Source organism: Chiloscyllium plagiosum, unplaced genomic scaffold, assembly GCF_037043375.1.
Source record: "Chiloscyllium plagiosum isolate Xiang-an unplaced genomic scaffold, Cpla_swu_hap1 HiC_scaffold_4, whole genome shotgun sequence".
NCBI lineage: Eukaryota > Metazoa > Chordata > Chondrichthyes > Orectolobiformes > Hemiscylliidae > Chiloscyllium > Chiloscyllium plagiosum.
In genome coordinates this window covers 16,743,645-16,767,929 of record NW_028270142.1, presented here as the reverse complement: position 1 = coordinate 16,767,929, position 24,285 = coordinate 16,743,645, and the positions used below count along the sequence as shown (strand labels likewise).

The 24,285-nt window shown below is 40.6% G+C and overlaps 1 protein-coding gene across 1 annotated transcript in view; it reads right to left on the bottom strand.

Moving 5' to 3' along the window:
* The window catches only part of LOC122549388 (uncharacterized), a 510,886-nt gene that overhangs the window by 238,707 nt on the left and 247,894 nt on the right, over positions 1–24,285 (bottom strand). Inside the window, exons 13-14 of the mRNA XM_087985979.1 lie at positions 7,705–7,872; positions 617–700 (exon numbers count right to left, since the gene is read on the bottom strand). Of these exons, the coding sequence (XP_087842105.1) occupies positions 617–700; positions 7,705–7,872 (252 nt within the window). The remainder of the gene's footprint in view (positions 1–616; positions 701–7,704; positions 7,873–24,285) is intronic.

Below are 24,285 nucleotides of genomic sequence, written 5' to 3'. Positions count from 1 at the left end.
ATTGGCCATGCTAAATTGCCCATATTTAGAAACAAGTTGGAAAAGTAAAGTAAAGGCACAGTGGCTCAGTGGTTAAGTGCATTAGTCAGAGGGAAATAGGTCTGAGTGGGTTCCTCTTCAGAGGGTTGGTGTGGACTTGTTGGGCCAAAGGGCCTGTTTCCACACTGTAGGGAATCTAATCTATTGCAGTATGTTATTGTAAAAATACTGATAATATAAAACATTGCAGGAAACTAGAAGTTGGATTCTTTCCGTCAAGCCAATTTAATATTCTTTTTCTCTTTAGTGCTGACAACAGTGGAAATTTGGCTGACTGATTAGAGCTCTGCTTCAGGACAATGCATGTAACTTGATATACAACAGGAGGTGAAGATTATTACAACATGTTTTGGACAGGACTCGAGGGGAGAAGGTGTGGTCCCTTCCATTTAGCTTCCATAGCCAAATGAACTGTTAGAGGAAATGAAAGGATTGAAGAACAACCAATGTTTGCAAAAATGAATCAAAGCAAAAGATGATACTTCATTTCAACATTATTAATTTAGCATTAAATTTAAGGCTAATATTTTATTGAAGTCTTATGTTGCTGCCTAAAAGTAAACAAGAGAATACATACTTCGTCCTGTGAACCTGTATATTTCTCCTGTGCAGTTTTCAAGTCTGTCTTCAATTTTAGAATAATCTGATCTCTGTTAATCACCTGAGTGTCAAAACAATGTAGATGTGAATATTACATACTGTAAATGGAATAATTATACCTAATCTGTTCAAACTTGGATTTATGTATCAGTCACCTATTGTCTATTGTCTAATATGATTTTCAGCACCAGAATTCAATGGAGATACAGTCACATAAAAAGAAAAATACATGCTGCTTTCTGCTGTTCTGTATTTTGAAAGGGTCAAATACAAGTATAAATCCATAAAGTGTATTATCTTTTAGCACCTACAGTTAGCAGCAATATTTAGAAACAGGTTGGAAAAGTAAAGCAAAGGCACAGTGGCTCAGTGGTTAGCACTAGTACCTCACAGCACCAGGGTCCCAGGTTTGATTCCAGCCTCGGGTGACTGTCTGTGTGAGGTTTGCACATTCTCCCCATGGCTATGTGGGTTTCCTCGGGATGCTCCAGTTTCCTCCCACAGTCCAAAGATGTACTGGCCAGGTGAATTGACCATGCCAAATTGCCCATAGTACTAGGTGCATCAATCAGAGGGAATTGGGTCTGGGTGGGTTACTCTTCAGAGGGTCGGTGTGGACTGGTTGGGCCGAAGAGCCTGTTTCCACAATGTAGGGAATCTAACCTAACCTAACAAGGTTAAAAATTCTTGCAGTAACATTACACAATAAAGATTAGGATGATGGTCAATCGGTAGTAAGAATAATTAGCTAACTTCAACATGGCAAGATGAGTTGGGTCAGACGGACAGGAGCCAAAGATAGATGAGAAAAACTGTAACTGAACAAGGGGTTACCTTAAAAAAAAGGTTCAGATACAATTATAGTTAATGTCCTCAACAGGGAAAAATAGAGCAAAAACATTTGCAACTACCTGGATAAAAAGCAAGAGGAAAATTAAGATAAAAAGAAAAAGTGCACACATGACAAGTGTCAGGGAGAATGTGCAAATGAGAACCAGGCTAAATACAATGACTTTGGAATGGAGGTGAAACAGCACACAAGAGAAACAAGGGAATTATTTTTTAAAAATTGGCAGCCAACATAAATGGAAATCCCAAACATTTCTATTGGCAGAAAAACAATAAACGGGTGATAAAACGATTATGTCCAGTTAGAGACCAAAAAGAAGATTTACCCATCAGTTTCTTCTCTCAGTTTCTGCATGGCTGAGGTATCAAAGAAATTATTTGCAATTCTCTTTACCAAGAAAGTAGACTAGAGTCATAGACTCAGTTACATAGCATGGAAGCAGGCCCTTCGGTCCACCTCATCCATGCCGACCAGATATCCTAAACTGATTTAATCCCATTTACTAGCATTTGGCCCATATTCCTATTCATATGCATATGCAGATGCCTTTTAAATGTAGTAATTATAGCAGCCTCCACCACTTCCTCTGGCAGCTCATTCCAAACGCAGACCACCTTCCGTGTGAAAACGTTGCCCCATAGGTCTCTTTTATTCTTGCCCCTCTCTTAAACCTGTGCCCTCTAGTTTTGGACTCCCCTATCCTGAGAAAAAGACTTTGGTTATTCATCCTATCCATGCCTCTCACGATTATACAAACCTCTACAAGGTCAGTCCTCAGCCAACAAAAAAAAGCCCCAACCTGTTCAGCCTCTCCCTATGGCTCACACTCTCCAAACCCAGCAACATTCTTGTAAATCTTTTATGAACCCTTGCAAGTGTAACACCATTTTTCCAAAGTAGGGAGACCAGAACTGAATACAATATTCTAAAAGTGGCCTGACTAATGACAACAACATAACATCCCAACTTCTCTACTCAATGCACTGAACAATGAAGGCAAGCGTGCCAAATGCCTTCTTCACCACCCTGTCTACTTGTGACTCCACTTTCAAGGAGAATTTCCTCTGCACCTCTAAGTGCTTTTCTTCAGCAACACTCCCCAGGACCCTAACATTAGATGTCTAAGTCCCGCCTTGTTTTGCCTTACCAAAATGCATTAGCTCACATTTTTCTGAATTGAACTCCATCTGCCACTCCTTGGCCCATTGGACCATCTGATCAAGGTCCACCTGTACTCTGAGACAACCTCTTTTACTGTCCACTGCACTGAAAATTTTGTTATCATCTGCAAACTTACTAACTGTACCACCTAATTTCACCTTCAAATAATTTATATAAATGAACAGAAAACTGTGGACCTAGCACTGCTCCTTGCAACACATCAACAGGCATCCAGACCAAAAAGCAACCCTCCATAAACACCCTTTGTCTCCTCCAGTCAAGCCAGTTGTTTATCTCCCCCTGGATTCCATGTGATCTGACCTTGCTAACCAGTTTATCATGCAGAGCCTTGTTGAACTTCTTGCTGAAGTCCAATTAGACAACATCTACTACTCTACCTTCATCAATCTTTTTTATAACTTCTGCAAAAACCTCATTCAAGTTTGTGAGACATCATTTCCTATGCACAAAGCTATGTTGACTCTCCCTAATCAGTCCTTGCCTTTCCAAATGCATGTAAATCCCGTCCCTCAGAATCCCCACCACTTACCCAGCACTGATGTCAGGCTCACAAGTCTATCGTTTCCTGGCTTTTCTTTATCACCTTCCTTAACGAATGGCACCACCATGCCTACCTCGAGGCTTTCGGCACCTCATTTGTGGCTACTAATGATACAAATATCTCAGCAAGGAACCCAGCAACCTCTTCCCTACCTTCCCATAAAATTCTGGGATACACGTGATCAGGTCCCAGGGTTTTTTCTACTTTATTGCATTTTAAGACGTCCATCACCTTCTCTTCTGTAATATGAACCCTTTTAAGGATATCACTATCTATTTCCTCATGTTCTCCAATTTTCATGTGCTTCACCACAGTAAATACATATTTATTTAGTATCTCACACATCTCCTGTGGTTTCATATGTGGACAGTCTTGTTGATCTTTAAGGAGCCCTATTCTTTCCCTAGTTACTCTTTTGCCCTTAACATATTTCCAGAATCTCTTTGGATTCTGCTTAACCCTATTTGCTAAAGCTATCTTATGTCCCCTTTTTGTCCCCGATCTCTCTCTTAAGTACACTCTCTTATACTCTGAGGGATTCAGTTGATTCCAACTGTCTACACCCAGCATATGCCTCCTTTTTCTTGACCAGAGCCTCAACTTCTCTAGTCATCCAGCATTACCTACACATATTAGCTTGCCTTTCACATTAACAGAAATTCTCATTATCTCACTTTTGAAGGCCTCCCACTTTCAAACCATCCCTTTGCCTGTGAATAGCCTCTCTGAATCAATTTTTGAAAGTTCCTGCTTAATACCGTCAAAATTGGCCTTACTTCAATTTAGAACTTTGCTTTCTAGATCAGATCTATCCTTTTCCATAACAATTTTAAGATTAATAGAAATATGATCACTGGCCCTTAAGTGCTCCCCCACTGACACCTCAGTCACTTCCTTGAATTATTCCCCAGAGAAGGTCAAGTTTTGTTCCTTCTCTAGTAGGTATACCTACATATTGAATAAGAAAATTTTCTTATACATACTTAACAAATTCTTCCCCATCCAAGCCCTTAACATAATGACAGTCCCAGTCTATGTTTAGAAAGTTGAAATCCCCTATCATTATGATCCTATTATTCTTATAGGTATCTGAGATCTCCTTATATATTTATTTCTCAAATTCCCACTGTTATGAAGATGTGGGTGTACTATACCTTAAGAGAGGTAAAAGCAACAGAACTACCTGACAGAATCAAGTGTTCTGAAAAAACAATAATGCAACATTTGGTCAAACAACCTGATTAGCTGGTTGTCTGGAAACGATAAAACAGATTAAAATTAGGCCAATCAGTTTTAACTATATCCGAAAAATACCAAACTCCAATTCAGTTTGAATTCAGTATATTGACAATCCTAAAAGCCAATGACATAATCCGATACTTTGGGGGATATAAGAACAGGGAAAATTGAACAGTTGAGAGGAAAACTGCTAAGGCACCAGCATGTAAAAAGACTGCCTGAAAAATAGCTCTCTTAAAAGGTACTTTCATTGATCAGTAACCTCTGAAGCAGAATCCGCAAGAAGAAGAAAGGAAGACAGGAATTCAGAGAAAACTGAAAGCTGCCTTTTGAGGTAAGAAGGTTTGTTTTGTAAATCTTAATCAGGAGGTGGGGGGTGGTTTATCAGACAAGTATTGTATACAGAAAAGTAAAAGATAGGGTAGAGGAGGGAATTGTAAATAGTTGTTAGTTAATTATTCTCTGTTATACTTTAAGAAATAAAGTTGTTCATTTGTACTTTAACTAGTTCTTGGCCAATCGAATATTCACACATTACTGCACGGGATAAATCTTTTCTGTGTTGCTGGTTTTAAATTAGCAGAGGGGTTTACCCCATTTGAAACACCACTGACTATTTGGGGCATATAGTACAATCCCAATAAGGTGATCACCCCTTTCTTATCTCTCAGTTCCACCTGCAAAACTTCACTGGAAACTCCCCCAGGAATATCTTCCCTAAGTACAGCCATAATGGTATCCTTAACCAAAATCTCCATTCCTCTTCCTGTCTTTCCTCCTTTTCTCCATTAAGTCATAGTGGCTGGAGAGAAAGGTTAGTCACTAGAAGGGCTCAACATTGAAAAGGTGGCATCAGATAATCTGTTGATACTTAGAATTGACAAGGCACCTGGACGATCCAAGGAAACAGATTACATGAGCATTAGTTATAATCTTACAGTCTTCCATCAAATCAGGGGTGGTGCCGGAAATTTACAGACAAGTCAATTTAAATTTGGGACGGGGAAGCTTTGAGAAACAATAATTCAGAAGAGAATTAGAAGCCACATGGAAAATTGTGATTAATTAGGGTGAGTCAGCATGGTGTTCCTAAGGGAAAATTACGTTTAACTAACTTGCTGTAGTTCTTTAAGGCATTAACAGAGAGTGTTGATGAGTATAATTTCTAAAATATGTTCAATACATGTCATAGAAAAGACTTGTGAAAAAAGTTATAGTTCATTGATTAAAAGGGTCAATAGCAACCTAGATAAAAACTTGACTGAATGATAGGAAACAAAGAGCAACGATTGATGGAATTGTTCAGGCTAGAGGAAAGTTTGGAGTGGAGTTTCCAGAAGTCAATCCTGGGACCTTGTCTTTTCCAAACATACTATTAATGATCTGGATTTTGGAGTGCAAGGACAGTAGCAAAGTTTGCAGATGATACAAAGAATTGTTAATTTCTAAGAGGGCAGTGTAACCATTTAAAAGGACAGTGGCACGTTGATCAAATGGGTGGATAGATGGAAGACGGGAGTTCAACATGGAGAAGTCTGAGGTGATGCTTCCACAGAGACAATATAAGGAAACTACTCCAAAGCGTGTACAGAAGCAGATGGACTTAGTTGTATGTGTACATAAGGCATTAAAATGTGGCAGAACAAATGTAGAGACAAGTTCATATAGTTTATAGTATCCTAAGCTTTATTAATAGTGGGTGGCAAGGTGACTAGCACTGCTGACCCAGGTTTGATTCTGCCCTCGGGTGATTGTCTGTGTGGATTTTGCGCTTTCATCTATGTCTGTATGGGATTCCTCCAGGTGCTCCAGTTTCCTCCCACAATCCAAAGATGTGCAAATTAGATGGATTGACCATGCTAAATTGCCCATAGTGTGCAGGAATGTGCAGGCTAGGTGGTTTTGCCATGGGAAATGCAGGTTTATAGGGCAGGGGTGTGGGTCTGGCTAGGATGCTCTTCTGAGTGTCAGTATGGATTCAATGGGCTGAATGGCTTCCACACTGTAGGGATTCTATGATCCTGTGAAGAATGAGACAGAGTACAAGAGAAGGGAGGCTATGCTGTACCTGTCACACTTCTCCATTACTTTGTTTTGAATTAACCATTTGAATTCAGTAGAAGTATCGTGTATAGTTCTTGGCAATGAACACATTGCAGAGAGTGAAGAGGTTTAATCCATTGCAAGGATGAGAAGCTCTAGTTATATAAAAAAGATTGGAGTCATTGAGTGAGGAGGAGAGGAGGAAATAAGATTGAATTTTTCCTGCTCATAAAAGGATTGAAAGGGCAGAGATTTAAAGTGATATGCAAAAGAATTAAATATGATGTGGAAAGAAAACTATCTCCGAATAACTGTTTTAACATTTCTAGTTGGCTTTATTGTGTAATCAAATTTCTCCCACCTTATTAATATTTTAGTGATTCTTTGCTTTTGCAATTTGTCCAAACTTCTAACCTTACCTTTGTATAATTATAGATTAAAAAAAAATAAGGATGCTGGAAATCTGAAACAAACAAAATGCTGGAGAAACTCAGCAAGTTTGGCAGCATCTGTGGAGATAGAAACAGAGTTAAGATGAGTTCTGAAATAAAGTTATACCAGACTCAAAACATTAACTCTTTTACTCTCTCCACAAATGCTGGTGGACTTGTTAAGTTTCTGCAGCATTCTGCGTTTGTTTGCTTATGCTTTAAATTTATTTGATACAATCTTCAACCTTTTTTAGCTAACCAGGGATGTTGTGTGCTCTCTTTAAAAATTTTCTTTTTCATTAGAATGTGTTCTGCCGGTTCTGAAATATCTCCATACATATCTGCCATTACATCTCTATCTTCACCTATCCCTTAAGCCAATTAATCAATTCACTTTTGCTATCTCTGCTTTCAAGGCATTATAACTCGCCTTATTTTAAACTTAATACTGGTCTTGCACCCACTCATCTCTCTCTCAAATGCAAAATTCAACCAAACTATGGTTGCTGCTACCTAGGACGTATTCACTATGAGATTGCTAATTAATTCCATTTCATTACACAATGAGCATAATTTTAGCATCACATTTTATAACAAATAGTAATTATCTCAACTTTGTCTAGTGATCAGTGCTTTAAAATAGTATACATTTTAATAACAGTAAGCCAATTTTAACTTATCAAATTTCAAGTTGGAAAATTACCACCCAAATCTGAACAACCCCAATATGAAAAGAATGATAGCAACAATTTATACTTGTATTGACATCTTTAATATACCTCTTGTTGAGCAGTTCTATGCTTCTCAGCAATTACTGCCATTTGCAGTTCGATTTCCTGCTTCTCAGTGTTGAGCTTGCTGATGTCCTGGGAATGCTGTGATATTTGGTCTGTCAATTGCATAGCTTCTGCTCTTAGCTTCTGCATGAGTTTTTCTCTGTGGAGCAACTGAGATCAGAACTGAAAGCTGCAGCCATTATTTCAAATCATATTCATCATTTACTTGAATTCTATCACCTAATACAATTTCACATGTGAATATATTTGACTGAACAATTCTGAGCTACAGTCATTCATAATACATTATTTACAGCAGATACAGCTGTCATCTCTCAAACAAAATTTTCCACATATCAATATTTCTAGCACATGGTCAGATACAAAGCTTTTGTTGATCTATGAAAGATTCTGATGACACATGAAAACTACAACTACATTCCACTGCCCTGTTACATAAATGTCCAATTTGATACTTCAATATATAAAGCCAGCACATAATCTCTTCTGAATTATTCTTAACTTTAAAATACAACAGGGCCAATTCATGCCTCCAAGTCTCAGTTCTGAACGGTTAAAAAATTATTTTTGAAAGATCAACTACAAACAGCACTTAGATCTTCAGTGGCATATTATTGACAGCACAGGGTACAAACTCAGATGCATGTATGGAGTACATTAATTCTGTGAGAATAAAATTAAGTGTGAATCAAACCTACATTACTATGGATACTTGAAGGAAGGTGTCAAAACAGGAACAAATATTTTGAAGGGCCCAAAAAACCAAAGCCAATAACAGAGTAGTGTCCTAGGCTCAACCATCTTTGGCTGCTTCTTCATTGACCCTCCCTGCATCATTAAGTGGGAAGTGAGAATGTTCACTAATGATTACAGTGTTCAGCAAATTCATTACTCCACAGATACTGATGAAGCTAATGTCTAAATGCAGCAAAACCAGATCGTTATCCAGGCTTGAGCTGGAAAGTGGCAAGTAACACAATTGCCAGGACATTACTATCTCCAACAAGACAAAATCTAGACATTGCCCCTTAACTTTCAATGATATTATCATTACTGAATAACCCACAATAAACATTTTAGGTGTTACCAGAAACTGAATTGGAGCAGCCATCTGAATACTGGTGATTACAACAGCAGGTCAGGTGCTAAGAATTCTCCAATAAGAAACTCACCTCCTGACTCCCCAAAGCTTGTCAACTACCGACAAGACATACTTTCAATATCTTGTATGGAAATTACCTCAGTTACCCTCCCGACCCATGAAAGTTAAATCCCTTTATGGGTGTTGAAGTGCATAGGCATTCTTGTCTGCTTTTTATTTACCAGTTGCTGTACACTTTGCTGCAAGAAAAAGGAAAGTATGTCAGTGAGTATTGTGAAATGTTTTTGAATGATATGGCTGATATGATTGAATAACTGCCATAAGGTAAAGCATATGAATGTTAGGTTGAATCCCCTTGTAAGAGATTGTTAATGAAGATATTGTGAATTGAGCAGCAGATGAGTCTCTATTGGTGCAATTGTTTGCGATTGTCTCCTGAACATGAAAAGCGTCTTAAATTATTGTATGTGCAGCCACCTCTTCAATTTTCTACCTCGTCCACTAAAACCTCCATATTAGCGCATGTTCTCTTGCAGGTTCAGCTTTGCTCAAAGTGACGAGTATTGATTTAATTTGAAAAAAAACACGTGGAGACAAAACTGGATTTATTCTCCTTGGAGAAAAGGAGGTGATAGCTGATAAAGATAAGACCATGAGATATACATGTAGAAATAAGGCCATTCGGCCCATTGAGTCCGCTCCACCATTCAATCATGGTTGATACGTTTCTCAAACCCATTTTTCTGCCTTCTGCCATAACCCTTGATCCCCTAACTAATCAAGATTTCTATCTTATATTCACTGTGAGTTTGCTAATTAATTCTATTTCATTACACAATGAGCATAATTTAAGCATTACGTTTTATAACAAATATAATTATCTCAACTTTGTCTGGTGATCAGTGCTTTAAAATGCTCTACATTTTAATAGCAGTAAGCCAATTTTAACTTATCAATTTTCAAGTTGGAAAATTACAATCCAAATCTGAACAATCCCAATATGAAAAGAATGATAGCAACAATCAATACTTGTATTGACATCTTTAATATACCTCTTGTTGAGCAGTTCTATGCTTCTCAGCAATTACTGCCATTTGCAGTTCGATTTCCTGTTTCTCAGTGTTGAACTTGCTAATATCCTAGGAATGACTTGGCCTCCAAAGCCCTCTGCAGCAATGAGTTTCACAGATTAACCACCATCCAGCTGAAGAAATTCCTCCTCATCTCAATTCTAAAGCATCGGAGGCCGTGCCCTCGGGTCCTAGTCTCTCATACGAATGGAAAAACTTTCTCCACATCCATTCTCTGCAGGCTCTCAGTATTCTGTAAGTTTCAACGAGATTCACCCTCTCATCCTCCATCAAGTAAACTCCATCAAGCACAGAACCTGAGCTTTTTAAACTCATTGACAGGATGTTGGCATCACTGGCTAGACCAGCATTCATTGCCCAGTTAAGGTTCAGCAATATTGCTGTGGATCTGGAGTCACATGTAGGCCAGACCAAGGAAGGATGGAAATTTCCTTCCCTAAAGGACATCAGTGAACCAGATGGGTTTTCCAACTCTTCATTCTAGAGTTCTATTGAATTTAAATTCTACCATCTGCCGCAGCAAGGTTCGAAATAGGTCCGAAAAACATTACCCCGGTCTCTCGATTAACAGTCTGGCCATCACCTCCCCTCTATCCTCTCTTCTATTGAGTTCCTAACCACTCTTCATATGACAAGCACTTCATCCAGGATCATTCTTGTAAACCTCCTCCAATGCCAACACATCTTTCTTAAGACACAGGACCAAAAGCTGCTCTTTCAAATGTGGTCTGACTAGAGCCTAGGCTGTACATTTCTGCTGAAATGAATTCTAATATTTCATTTGCCTTCTTAACTGCCAACTGGATCTCCATGTTAACCTGAACAGAATCTTGAATTAGGACTCTAAGTACTTTGGGCTTCAGATTTCTGAAGCCTTTTCCCATTTAGAAAATAGCCTACGCTTCTGTCCTTCCAACAACAGTGCACACTTTCCCATATTTTCTTCCATCTGCTACTTCTTTGCCCACTCTTCTAGTCTGTCAAAGTACTTCTGCAGTCTCCTGACTTCCTCAATATTTCAGGCAAAAGTGAGGACTGCAGATGCTGGAGATCAGAGTCTAGATTAGAGTGGTGCTGGAAAAGCACAGCAGGTCATGCAGCATCCAAGGAGCAGGAAAATCAACGTTTCGGGCAAAAGCCCTTCATCAGCCATTCCTGATGAAGGGCTTTTGCCCGAAATGTCGATTTACCTGCTCCTCGGATGCTGCCTGACGTGCTGTGCTTTTTCAGCACCACTCTAATCTTCCTCAATATTTCAACCTATCTTTGTGTCATCTGCAAACTTAGCAACAATATCCTCAGTTCTTTTGTCCAGATCATTATGTATGTTGTAAGTTATGGTCCCAACACAGATCCCTGCAGACTCCACTAGTCACTTGCTGCCATCCTGAGAAAGAACTCTTTACCCCTACTCTCAGTTAGCCAATCCTCTCCCATGCCAGGACTTTGCTTCTAATACCATGAGCTCTTATCTTATTTAGAAGCCTCCTGTTTACATGAGGTAGCTAAAGTGAACCTGTCCCAGAAGTTTCCGGTACAAGATTTGTGGAGACATAGATTTTAAGATTTGGGAAACGATATGTGGGAATGTGAGGAAGAACATTTTTTTCCACAATGAGTAGTGACGATCTAGAAATTGCTGGCTAGAAGGATTGTAGAATTGGTGACAATCAACAATTTAAAAAGGAACATTTGAGGTAAATCAACCTGCAGGGTTGCGGTGATAAAGTGGGGGAGTGGGACCAACAGGAATGTTCAACAGAGATGCAGCATTGACTCCGTGAGCTGAATGACAGAATTCTATACTGTAATCATTTTGTGACTGGTTGTTGCTACAATATGCCTCTCCTCTACGATGCACTTCCTGTGTCTAAGTAGATCTAGATCAACATGCTATCAAATCTCCTGCAGGCACATGCAGCATTGAGCAACACAGTTGGTACTGGCTACATTCAGAATTCATTTAAATGTGTCGGCAGTGCAACTTTATCACGACGGAGGGATTTGCTGGGGAGGTAGAGTTATTTCAGTCTAAATGTAGAAAACATCTACATTTGCAGCTAATGTAAGCAAGAACTAAGAATTAATAAGAAAGAGGAAGCTGCTATCCAGATCTCTGTGAAACTCTGGAGACAATGATGCAGGAGAAGGAAAATAAATCATTGTTGGAGATGTAGTGGCTACAGCCAGACAGGCAAGAATGAAACCAACCGAGGTAATTCCATTAAGCAACAGAGAAAAAAGTGATGGGATATGGTAAGCTTGTCATATCAAAAGATGCAGAGAGGTCAAGAAGGGATGATACACTATAATCATAGCAATGACTTGCATTGACATTGAGCATTTACTGTAGTAAACTTCTCAGGAGTGCAAGCAGGCTTAAAGTGACGCCAAATGAACAAAGGAGACCTACAGACAAAAGGAATTGAGTTGGAGACGCAAAAAAGTCCAGAGATGAAGGAACATAAACTTCTTGGCTGGAAGACGTTATAGGAATGAGCAGTGGTCTGCTATAGAGGGAACCGAATGTGAGACTGAAAATTTTTTAAAATGATGCACCTTTTTAGCTGAAGTCGAAGTTATTCTGTGACTACAAGTGTGATAGCTAAATGGGACTGCATGTGAGTTAGGATATAGACAGGTTCATTTTGGATAAATTCAAATTGATGCAGAAAGGAAGATAAGGGAGCAACCAGAAGACATACGAATAGTCAACCATTTCATAAGCTGTCAATTATGAGGTCACTTCAGTACTGTGATAGGAACAAAATCTTGATTAACCGAGCAAATTGTTGCTTGAGAGTTCGGAATTCAATTACGGCTGAAAAGAGAGACATGTTCTGAAGCTTTATATCTTACATTCATCGGAGCCAATCCAACAATGCAAATTTCAAACCATCAGAATAATTTATGTAATTTATACTAAAAGGGAAAAACAGTGTTGTGGTGTAAATTGCAAATGTTTGAAATTTGCACGTTTCCATTTGTCCTGATGAGCCAAGACAGAAACTTTAACAAAATATCTTTTTCAGCAATAGTCAAATACTTAACTGTGAAAAAGATGGGCATTGATTTAGTGGATAACATTAATATCAAGAACTTAGGAGTATAGAGGAAGGTTGGAGACAGAGCAACAGCAGATATAGAGGATTTGAGAGGTTGCGAGGTAAGGGAGGGTCACATGAGGTTTAATTTGAAAGTGAGACACTACTTGAGAAAAGGGAAATATTTATGATGTCAGAGAGTACACAGACAGGAATGGAAGCTTGATGTCCAGTAAGGCCAAAGGATAAAGTTCTTAAGGATAAGATGAGCTTGTTGAGTGCCTGATGGTACAAAGAGGAGGAACTGGGCTATGACATGCATTCAGGGGCTAAGGGAAAGTCTGGCAGAGGATTCTTTGGCACAATTGGTAATTTAAACAGTGCTTACAAATTATTCTGTGAGTGAATTGGACAGTTACTTGCTCAGAGAATTAAAATGTAAGCGAAGAGAAGAGAATTAGGCTGTGTAGCTCATATGGAGAATTATATCAACAAAGGCTTGATGATACAAGTCCTGTTACAGAGCTATGCTATTAATGCTCATCACAAAATCACTACATTATCCTAACATCATTTAATTTCCTAAAATGTAATCTCTCAATTATTGAATCTATTCAAAGATTAAGTGGAAAGCTCAAAATGAAGAGTTTATTTCCTTATACCACCAACCTTTGAGAGATTTGAAATGCTATAATCTCTTGCAATCATCTGTGGCTTCAACAGCAGAATCATATTTTGTAATGAATCAAGTAGAGTTCTCAACAGTCAGACTCTGAAGTCTGTGTACCTGTCTCCTGTTTTACATCTCCATTAATAAGCAATCAGATTTGTTTGACAAGGTAGAAGGACCTTCCATGGTTTCAGATAGTTAAATGCTAGTATGTGAAAATAAAACCTTGTAATGTGTCAGTGGAAGTGCTCCTGTTTCTGTGACATTGTCATGAATATTAAAACGAGCTGAACTGTCTCTCACAGCATATATTTATGATTAGACATTTTCAGAGGAGCTGCTTTTCTTGGAAAGCCACAGGGGATGGGAGTTAGAACTGTTAGCAGAGGTAGATTTTGTACTGTTCCATTTGGTGTTCTTCAAACTTCAAATATCACTGTAAGTGTATGACTGGAAAATCTCTTTAAGGGTGGCTATCCTTTGAGAGTGCACTTTTGCCCAAGGAGGAGGAGAGAGCAGAATACATTCTGCATATTGCTTAATCTAAAAAGGACTAAAGGTGAAAAAAGGCACATATTCATTATTCGTACTATCCCAAACATTGTGGACAATGCTTGTAAAGTAAGACAGCTGGAATTAACTGTTCATTAATCAGCCCACATTGCTTCTGCCTATTAAAGTAATTTGGGATAATTTATTTCAGCATAAAATTAACAAATAACTGTCAGAAACGTAAGTATTAAGTGATGAAGATGAGCATAAAATAGTGATATTCCAGAAACAGTGTCAAACAACACACCATCTTTAAGAGACAGCACCAAAGCATATCTTAAGATTTTTGGTTAGTTGAAAGTCCAAATAAGCTTAAATGTTTCAGAACAAATAAACCTCCCAGCTAAGGCTAGTATGGAAGGTAAGTGCATATAGGGTTAGGGAAAACATATTAGCATGGACAAAGGATTCGCCAGAAAAAAAGGAGCATGGACAATTGGGACATTATCAAGATAGTAGACCCTAATTATTTAAATGTTGCTGTGGTTCTGTTCACCGAGCTGGAAGTTTTTGTTGCAAATGTTTCGTCCCCTGGCTAGGCAACATCATCAGTGCTTGGGAGCATCCTGCGAAGCGCTTCTTTGATGTTTCCTCCGATGTTTATAGTGGTCTGTCCCTGCCGCTTCCGGTTGTAAGTTTCAGCTGTCCGCTGTAGTGGTTGGTATATTGGGTCCAGGTCGATGTGTTTGTTGATGGAGTTTGTGGATGAATGCCATGCCTCTAGGAATTCCCTGGCTGTTCTCTGTCTGGCTTGCCCTATGATAGTAGTGTTGTCCCAGTCGAATTCATGTTGCTTGTTGTCTGCGTGTGTGGCTACTAAGGATAGCTGTTCGTGTCGTTTCGTGGCTAGTTGATGTTCATGTATGCGGATTGTTAGCTGTCTTCCTGTTTGTCCTATATAGTGTTTAGCGCAGTCCTTGCATGGTATTTTGTACACTACATTCGTCTTGCTCAAGTTGGGTATCGGGTCCTTCGTTATTCGCACAAACTTTGAATATTTAAATGTTACCAGGATCAGTGCAGGACTTGAGCATTTATAGCCTACACTCATGACTCAGATAAAGACACTGACAATAATGCATCCATTGCTGATGATACAAAGATGGATGGGAATGTACTCTGTGAAGAGGCCACAAAGGAGCTGCAAAGAGAGAGATACATAGATGGAGAGATGAGAATATTCAACTCACTGATGCGCAGTCTGGGTTCCGCCAGGGCCACTCAGCTCCTGACCTCATTACAACTTTTGTTCAAACATTGACAAAACAGTTGAATTTCAGAGGTGAGGTGAGAGTGACAGTCCTTGACATCAAGGCCACATTCAACCAAGTGTAGCATTAAGGAACTCCAGCAAAACGAGAATCAATGGTTAACAGGGACAAATTCTCCACTGGTTGGAGTCATACCTGACACAAAGGAAGATGGTTGTGTTGTTCATCTCAGCTCCAGGATATCTCTGCAGCAGTTCCTCAATGTAATTTCCTAGGCCTATCATCTTCAGCTGCTTCACCAATGACCTTCCCTCTATCATTGGGCGGCATGGTGGCTAAGTGGTTAGCACTGCTGCCTCACAGCAGGAGGGACCTGGATTTGATTCTAGTCTCGGGTGACTGTCTGTGTGGAATTTGCACATTCTCCCCATGTCTGCGTGGGTTTCCTCCAGGTGCTCCAGTTTCTCCTACATTCCAAAGATGTGCCAGGGCAGGTGAATTGGCCGTGCTAAATTGCCCATAGTGTTTAGGTGCATTAGTCAGGGGTAAATAGGTGCATTAGTCAGGGTAGGGAAAGGTCTAGGTCGGTTACTCTTCAGAGGATCATGTTGGGCCAAATAGCCTGTTCCCACACTTAGGGAATCTAATCTAATAAGGTCAAAAGTAGGAATGTTCACTGATAATTGCACAATGTTCAACATGATTCATGATTCTTCCGATACTAAAGCAGTTCATGTTCAAATGTGATAAGATCTGGACAACATCCAGGCTTGGACTGACAAGTGGCAACGAACATTCGCATCACACAAATACCAGGCTATGATCATCTCCAATAAGAGACAATCTAACCACTGCCCTTCAACATTCAATGATGCTAACAACACTGAATTCCTTGATTATCAATATCCTGGGGCTACCTTTGATCGGAAACTCAACTGGACTCATCAAATAAACACTGGCTTAAAGAACGTGTCAGAGGTTAGAAATGTTGTGGCAAATAACTCAGCTCCTGACTCCGAAGCCTTCCACCATCTACAAGTCACAAGTCAGGCGTGTGATGGAATACTTCTCACTTGCCTGGATGGGTGCAGCTCCCATAACATTCAAGAAGCTTGTCACCATCCAGGACAAAACAGCCCAGGTCAAAGATACCATATCCACAAACATCCACACTCTCCACCACTGATGCTCAGTAGCAGCAATGCATTCTATCTACAAGATGCACTACAGAAATTCATCAAAGATCCTTAAACAGCACCTTCCAAACCCATGACCACTTCCATCTAGAAGGACAACGGCAATAGTTACATGGGAACACTACCACCTACAAATTCACCTTCAAGCCACTCACCATCCTGACTTGGAAATATATCACCGCTCCTTCACTGTCGCTGAGTCAAATTTCTGGAAATCCTTCTCTAAAGGCATTGCGGCCAACCTACAGCACATGGCCTGCAGCAGTTCAAAAAGGCAGCTCAACATCAAGGGCAACTAGGGATGGACAATAAATGCCGACCAGCCACCGAAACCCACATCCCATGAGTGAATTTTAAAAAGCCTATTGTGTCTACTCTGGGCAACAATGGTTTGAATACACCAATCCCTTTCTTCATCTCTTGGCCCATAGTCCTGGAGGTTATGGAAATGTAAGTGAAGATCTAAATAGTGATTAAATATTTTGAGAGTTTCTGGTTTAATCATTCTTTCACAGATTGAGGTCCACACACACTGAGAGAATAAAAGAATTCTTAACCCTTCTCTTAACCTTCTATGCTATTCTTAACTCTGGTTATTGACACCTTGAACAGACAACTGCCTTCCTATCCACTTATCTATGGTCCTCATAATCTTAGACACCTCTTTCCAGTCTCCACTCAAGCTTGGCTTCTCTAAGGGAAAAAATCCAATTATCCAATCTTTCTTCACAGTTCACACCCTTCAGTATAGTCAGCGTCCTGGTAAATCCCCAATGTACCCTCGCATCATGTCATAGAGTGGTGACGAGGAATTGTTTGCAGTAATCCAGTTGAGACCTAACCAGCATTTTATAGTTGCAGCTTAGCCTCCCGCTCTTATATCCTGTGCCTTGGCTAATAAAGCCAAGCATCTCATATGCCTTCTTAACCTCTTTATCCATCTTCCCTGCTACCTCCAGGGATCTGTGGATTTTCATACCAAAGTTCCCCTGCTCTTCAGTACTTTACAAGATCATACTATTCATAGTGTAATTCTTTGTCTTCCTAACCCTCCCCAAGTACATTACTTCACTTGTTCGAATTTCATTTGTCAATGCTCTGCCCAGCTGACTAATCCATCGATAACCCCTTGAAGTTTATTGTTATCCTCTTCACTACAGTTGTAATGGGGGATTTTAACATGCAGGTGAGACTTGGGAGAATCAGGATGGTATTGGGCCTCAAGAAAGAGACTTTGTGGAGTGCCTCAGAGATGGATCCTTAGAGCAGCTGGTGCTGGAGCTGGATCTGGTATTGTGTAACGAACCAGAATTGGTCAGAGACCTCGAAGTGAAGGAGCCATTGGGAAGTAGTGACCATAATACAATAAGCTTCAATCTGCAATTTGAGAGGGAGAGGATACAGTCGGAAGTGACAGTACTTCTGCTGAATAAAGGGAACTATGGAGCTATGAGGGAGGAGCTGGCCAAAGTTCAATGGTGCAATACCTTAGCAGGGATGACAGTGGAGGAACAATGGTGGATATTTCTGTGTATAATGCAGAAGTTGCAGGATTAGTTCATTCCAAAAAGGAAGAAAGATCCCAGGAGGAGGCATGGGCGGCCGTGGCTGATGAGGGAAGTAAAGAAACATATAAAGTTAAAAGAGAAAAAGTATAACATAGCTAAGATAAGTGGGAAAACTGAGGACTGGGAAGCTTTTAAAGAGCAACAGAGGATTACTAAGAAGGAAATACGCAAAGGAAAAATGAGGTACGAAAGTAAACTGGCCAATAATATAAAGGTGGATAGTAAAAGCTTTTTTAGTTTTTTGCAAGGCAAAAAAATGGATAGGACAAAAATTGGGCCCTTGAAGACAGAAACAGGGGAATATATTACTAGGAACAAAGAAATGGCAGAGGAATTAAATGGGTGCTTCAGATCTATGTTCACTGGGGAAGACACAAGCAATCTCCCTGAGGTAACAGTGGCTGAAGGACCTGAACTTAAGGGAATTTATATTTGCCAGGATTTGGTGTTGGAGAGACTGTTAGGTATGAAGGTTGATAAGTCTCCGGGGCCTGATGGTACTGAAGGAGGTGGCTCGGGAAATCGTGGATGCGTTGGTGATTATTTTCCAGAGTTCAATAGATTCGGGGTCGGTTCCTGAGGATTGGAGGGTGGCTAAAAGTTATATCACTTTTTAAGAAAGGTGAGCGAGAGAAAGCAGGAAATTATAGACCAGTTAGTCTGACCTCAGTGGTGGGAAAGATGCTGGAGTCTATTATAAAGGATGAAATTACTGCACATCTGGATAGTAGTAACAGGATAGGACAGAGTCAGCATGGATATATGAAGGAGAAATCATGCTTGACTAATCTTCTTGAATTTTTTGAGGATGTAACTCTGAAGTTGGACAAGGGAGATCCAGTAGATGTAGTGTACCTGGACTTTCAGAAAGCTTTTGATAAAGTCCCACACAGGAGGTTAGTGAGTAAAATTAGGGCGCATGGTATTGGGGGCAAAGTATTAGATTGGATTGAAAATTGGTTGGCTAATAGGAAACAAAGGGTAGTGATAAACGGCTCCATTTCGGAATGGCAGGCAGTGACCAGTGGGGTACCACAGGGATCCGTGCTGGGACCGCAGCTTTTTACAATATATGTTAATGACATAGAAGATGGTATCAGCAATAACATTAGCAAATTTGCTGATGATACAAAGCTGGGTGGCAGGGTGAAATGTGATGAGGATGTTAGGAGATTACAGGGTGACCTGGACAAGTTAAGTGAGTGGGCAGATGCATGGCAGATGCAGTTTAATGTGGATAAATGTATGGTTATCCACTTTGGTGGCAAGAACAGGAAGGCAGACTACTACCTCAATGGAATCAATTTATGTAAAGGGGCAGTACAGAGAGATCTGGGTGTTCTTGTACACCAGTCAATGAAGGCAAGCAAGCAGGTACAGTAGGTAGTGAAGAAGGCTAATAGCATGCTGGCCTTCATAACAAGAGGAATTGAGTATAGAAGCAAAGAGGTGCTTCTGCAGCTGTACAGGGCCCTGGTGAGACTGCACCTGGAGTACTGTGTGCAGTTTTGGTCTTCAAATTTGAGGAAAGACATTCTGGCTATTGAGGGAGTGCAGCGTAGATTCACGAGGTCAATTCCTAGAATGGCAGGAATACCTTACACTGAAAGACTGAAGCGACTGGGCTTGTATACCCTTGAGTTTCGAAGACTGAGAGGGGATCTGATTGAGACATATAAGATTATGAAAGGATTGGACACTCTGGCAGTAGGAAACATATTTCCACTGATGGGTGAGTGCCAAACCAGAGGACACAGCTTAAAAATACGGGGTAGACCATTTAGGACAGAGCTCAGGAGAAACTTCTTCACCCAGAGTGGTGGCTGTGTGGAATGCTCTGCCCCAGAGGGCAGTAGAGGCCCACTCTCTGGATTCATTTAAGAAAGAGTTGGATAGAGCTCTCAAAGTGGAATCAAGGGTTATGGAGATAAGGCAGGAACAGGATACTGATTAGGAATGATCAGCCATGATTATATTGAATGGCGGTGCAGACTCGAAGGGCTGAATGGCCTACTCCTGCACCTATTGTCTATTATCTATTGTCTATTTACTACTCTGAAAATGGGTGTGTCCAGAACTGTCCCCTCCCTTGTTCAGCTTTCTCGGTACTGGCTAACAATTCTTCTGGATAAACTTTAAGAATTTTCTTCATCTCTGCCTTATATATTAAAACTATATCAGTTAATTTTTGAGTCCTTGACCTGAGTACCTGGAAGGTAACATACCATTCTTGCCCCTCAGTATTCTGTAAGTTTTAATCAGATTCCCCCCTCATCCTTCTAAACTCCATCAAGAGCAGACCCAGAGTCATAGCATCCCTACGGTGTGGAAGTAAGCGATATGGTCCAAGGAGCCCACACCAACCCTCTGAAGATCATCCCACCCAGACCCACCTCTCTACTCAATCCTATACCTGTAACCCTGCATTTCTCATGGCTAATCCAGCAAGCCTGTACATCCCTGATTACTATGGGCAATTTAACATGGCTAATCCACCTAACCTGCACATTTTTGGACTATGGAAGAAAACCGAGCACTTGGAGGAAACCCACGCAGACAGGGGGAGAACATGCAAACTCCACACAGACAGTCTCCAGAGGGTTGAATCAAACTCATGTCCCTGGTGCAGTGAGGCAGCAATGCTAACCACTCAGCCACCGTGCAACCTTGACTCCTCAACCATACTCATATGACAAACTCTTCAACCCTGAAATCATTCTTGTAAACCTCCTCTGGACCCGTCCATTGCCAACATATCCTTCCTTAGATACGGGACACAAACTTATTCACAATACTGCAAATGCAGTCTGACTAAAGCTTTATAAAGTCTCAGTAATACATCACCACTTCTTGCATTCTAGCCCTCTTGAAATGAATGCTAACATTGCATTTGCCTTTCCAACTGCCAATGAAACCTTCATGTTAACCTTAAGAAAATCCTCAACTAGGATACCTATGTCCCTTTGTTCTTCAGGTTTCTGAAGCCTTTCCCCATTTAGAAAATATTGTGCACATCTATTCTTCCGACCAAAGTGTATAACCTCTCATTCCCCACAGTGTATTCCATCTGCCACTTCTTTGCCTACTTGCCTAGCCTGTCCAAGTCCTTCCACAGCCTCTCCGTTTCCTCAACACTACATGTCCCTCCATATATCTTTGTGTCATCTGCAAACTTAGCAACAATGCCCTCAGTTCCTTCAACCAGATTGTTAATGTATAATGTGAATAGTGATGGTCCCAACACAGACCTCTGTGGAACTCCACTTGTCACCAGCTGCCATCCTGAAAAAGACCCCGTTATACCGATTCGCTGCTTTCTGCCTGTTAACCAATCCTCTGTCCATGCCAGTACCTTGACACTAACACCATTCGACTCTTATCTGACTTAGCAGCTTCCTCTGCAGCACCTTGTCAAAAGCTTTCTGGGAGTATGGGTTATATCCATTACCTCTCCTTTGTCTAATTTGCACGTTATTTCTTCAAAGAATTCTAACAGATTTGTCAGGCTTTATACTCCCCCCTCACCCCCACCCCTGACAAAGTTGTGCTGACACAGGCCATTTTACAGTGCACTTCTAAGTACTCTGCAATTTCATCCTTAATAATGGATTCTAAAATCTTACCAATGAGGTCAGGCTAACGAAACTATAATTTCCTGATTTCCATTCCCTTCCTTCTTAAACAGTGGTATTACATTGGCCATGTTCCAGTCCTCTGGGATCCTCCCTGGTCCAGTGATTGCTGAAAATCACCATCAATGCCTCCACAATCTCCTCAGCTATCTCCTTCAGAACTCTGGGCGTGGTCCATCCAGTCAGGGTGATTTATCCAGCTTCAGACTTTTCAGCTTCTGCAGCACCTTCACCTTTTTGATGGCCACTACACTTACCTCTGCTCCTGACTCTTTTGAAGTCTTGACATCCTGCTGGAGCCTTACGTTATGAAAACGGAGGCAAAGTACCCCTTCAATTTCTCCGCCATTTCTTGTTCCGCATTACTTGTCCAGCTAAGTTTTCTAGCAGTCCAATGTCCATTCTTGCTTCTCTCTTACCTTTTACATAGCTAACAGAATTCTTACAATTTTCTTCTCTGTCACTAGCTATCTTACATTTCTATTTTATTTTCTCCCCTCTTACTACTTTTTTAGTTGCCCTCTGCAGACATGACTGAATATGGCATGACTGCAGAGTTTGCTCTGATCTATTGGTTGTGGAATTATTTAGCTCTCGCTATCATGCATTGCTTCTTCTGTTAGGCATGCAAGTATTACAAAACTGGATCTTCACTAGGTGAACACTGGGTAAAAGACTTTTGCCCGAAACGTCGATTTTGCTGCTCCTTAGATGCTGCCTGAACTGCTGTGCTCTTCCAACACCACTAATCCAAAAACTAGATGAACACTTCCAAGTATACTCAATGCTGCTCTTGGTATGCACTGATTCTCAAGCTCCACTATGCACAAAAAGTCAGCATGCAAGTTAATAATTTAATCAAAGCACATAAAGTCCCTGATCCTCCTGTTTGCTGGTATCGAGTTAACAGAGAAAAGAAAGTTTTTGTACTTAATAAGAGCTACTGCTTATTATTAATAAGTGCATTCTAATTGCAAGTAAGCAGTTATGAAAAATCAATGATAACTCTATTAATTAATCTGCTAAGCTTCTTTTAAAACATCTACATGCAGGCAGATACAAACAAAAAAAGAATATGGGTGGAGGAACAGATGTATGGGAAGGTATTTAATTGGGGGGGAGGGGAAATTATACTGCTATAAGACAGGAGCTGTGGTGTATAAATTGAGAGAATTGTTCTCTAGGAAATGCACAACAGAAATGTAGAGGCTGTTTAAGGAGCACTTATTGCGAGTGTTGGATAACTTTGTCTCACTGAGACAGGGAAGAATGTTAAAGTGAAGGACCCTTGGATGACAAGAGAAGAGGAGCTTCTCGTCAAGAGGAAGAAGGAAGCTTACGTAAGGTTGAGGAAGCAAGGATTTGGCACAGCTCTCGAGGATTACAGAGTAGCTAGGAAAGAACTCAAATATGTACTGAGGAGAGCTAGGATAGGGCACCGAAAAGACTTGGTGGGAAGGATTAGGGAAAACCCAAAGGTGTTCAACACTTACATGAGGAATAAGAGAATGATTAGAGAGAGGGTAGGGCTGATCAGGGATAGTGGAGGGAAGTTGTGTCTGGAATCTGAAGAGGTAGGGAGGCCCTAAAAAAGTTTTTTGTTTTAGTATTCACTAGATAGAGAGACCTTGTTGTTAGTGAGAACAATAGATAAGTCCCCAGGCCTGACCAGATATATCCAAGGTTACGACAAGAAGCAAGGAACGAGACTGCTGTGCCTCTGGTGATGATCTTTGCATCATCAATCTGCATGGGAGTAGTATCGGATGATTGGAGGGAGGTGGATGTTATTCCCATGTTCAAGAAAGGGAATTGGAAATCCCTGGGAATTGCAGATCAGTCTGTCTTACGACTGTGTTAAGCAAGGTAATGGAAAGGATTCTGAGAGATAGGATTCATGACTATTTGGAAAAACATAGTTTGATTAAAGATAGTCAGCATGGCTCTGTGAAGGCGAAAGTGGAGTACAAGTGCTGGAGATTACAGTCGGGAGTGTGGTGCTGGAAAAGCACAGCAGGGCAGGCAGCATCTGAGGTGCAGGAAAACTGACGTTTCGGGCAAAGGTCCTTCATCAGACCTTTGTGAAGGGCAGGTAATGCCTCACAAGCCTCATTGAGGTCTTTGAGGATGTGATGAGACAAGCTAACGAAGGTCGATAAATGGATCTGGTGTATAGATTTCAGCAAGGCACTTGATAAGGTTCTCCACTGTAGGCTCATTCAGAAAATCAGGAGGTATGGGATACAAGGAAATTTGGCTGAATGGATACTGAATTGGCTGGCGGAAAGACGACAGCGAGGTGTAGTGGATGGAAAATGTTCTGCATGAAGGTCGGTGACCAATGGTGTCGCGCAGGAATCTGTTCTTGGGCCACTGCTCTTTGTAGTTTTTATAAATGACTCAGATGAAGAAGTGGAAGGGTGGGTTAGTAAGTTTGCCGATGATACAAAGGTTGGTGGTGTTGTAGACAGTGCCGAAGACTGTTGCAGGCTACAAC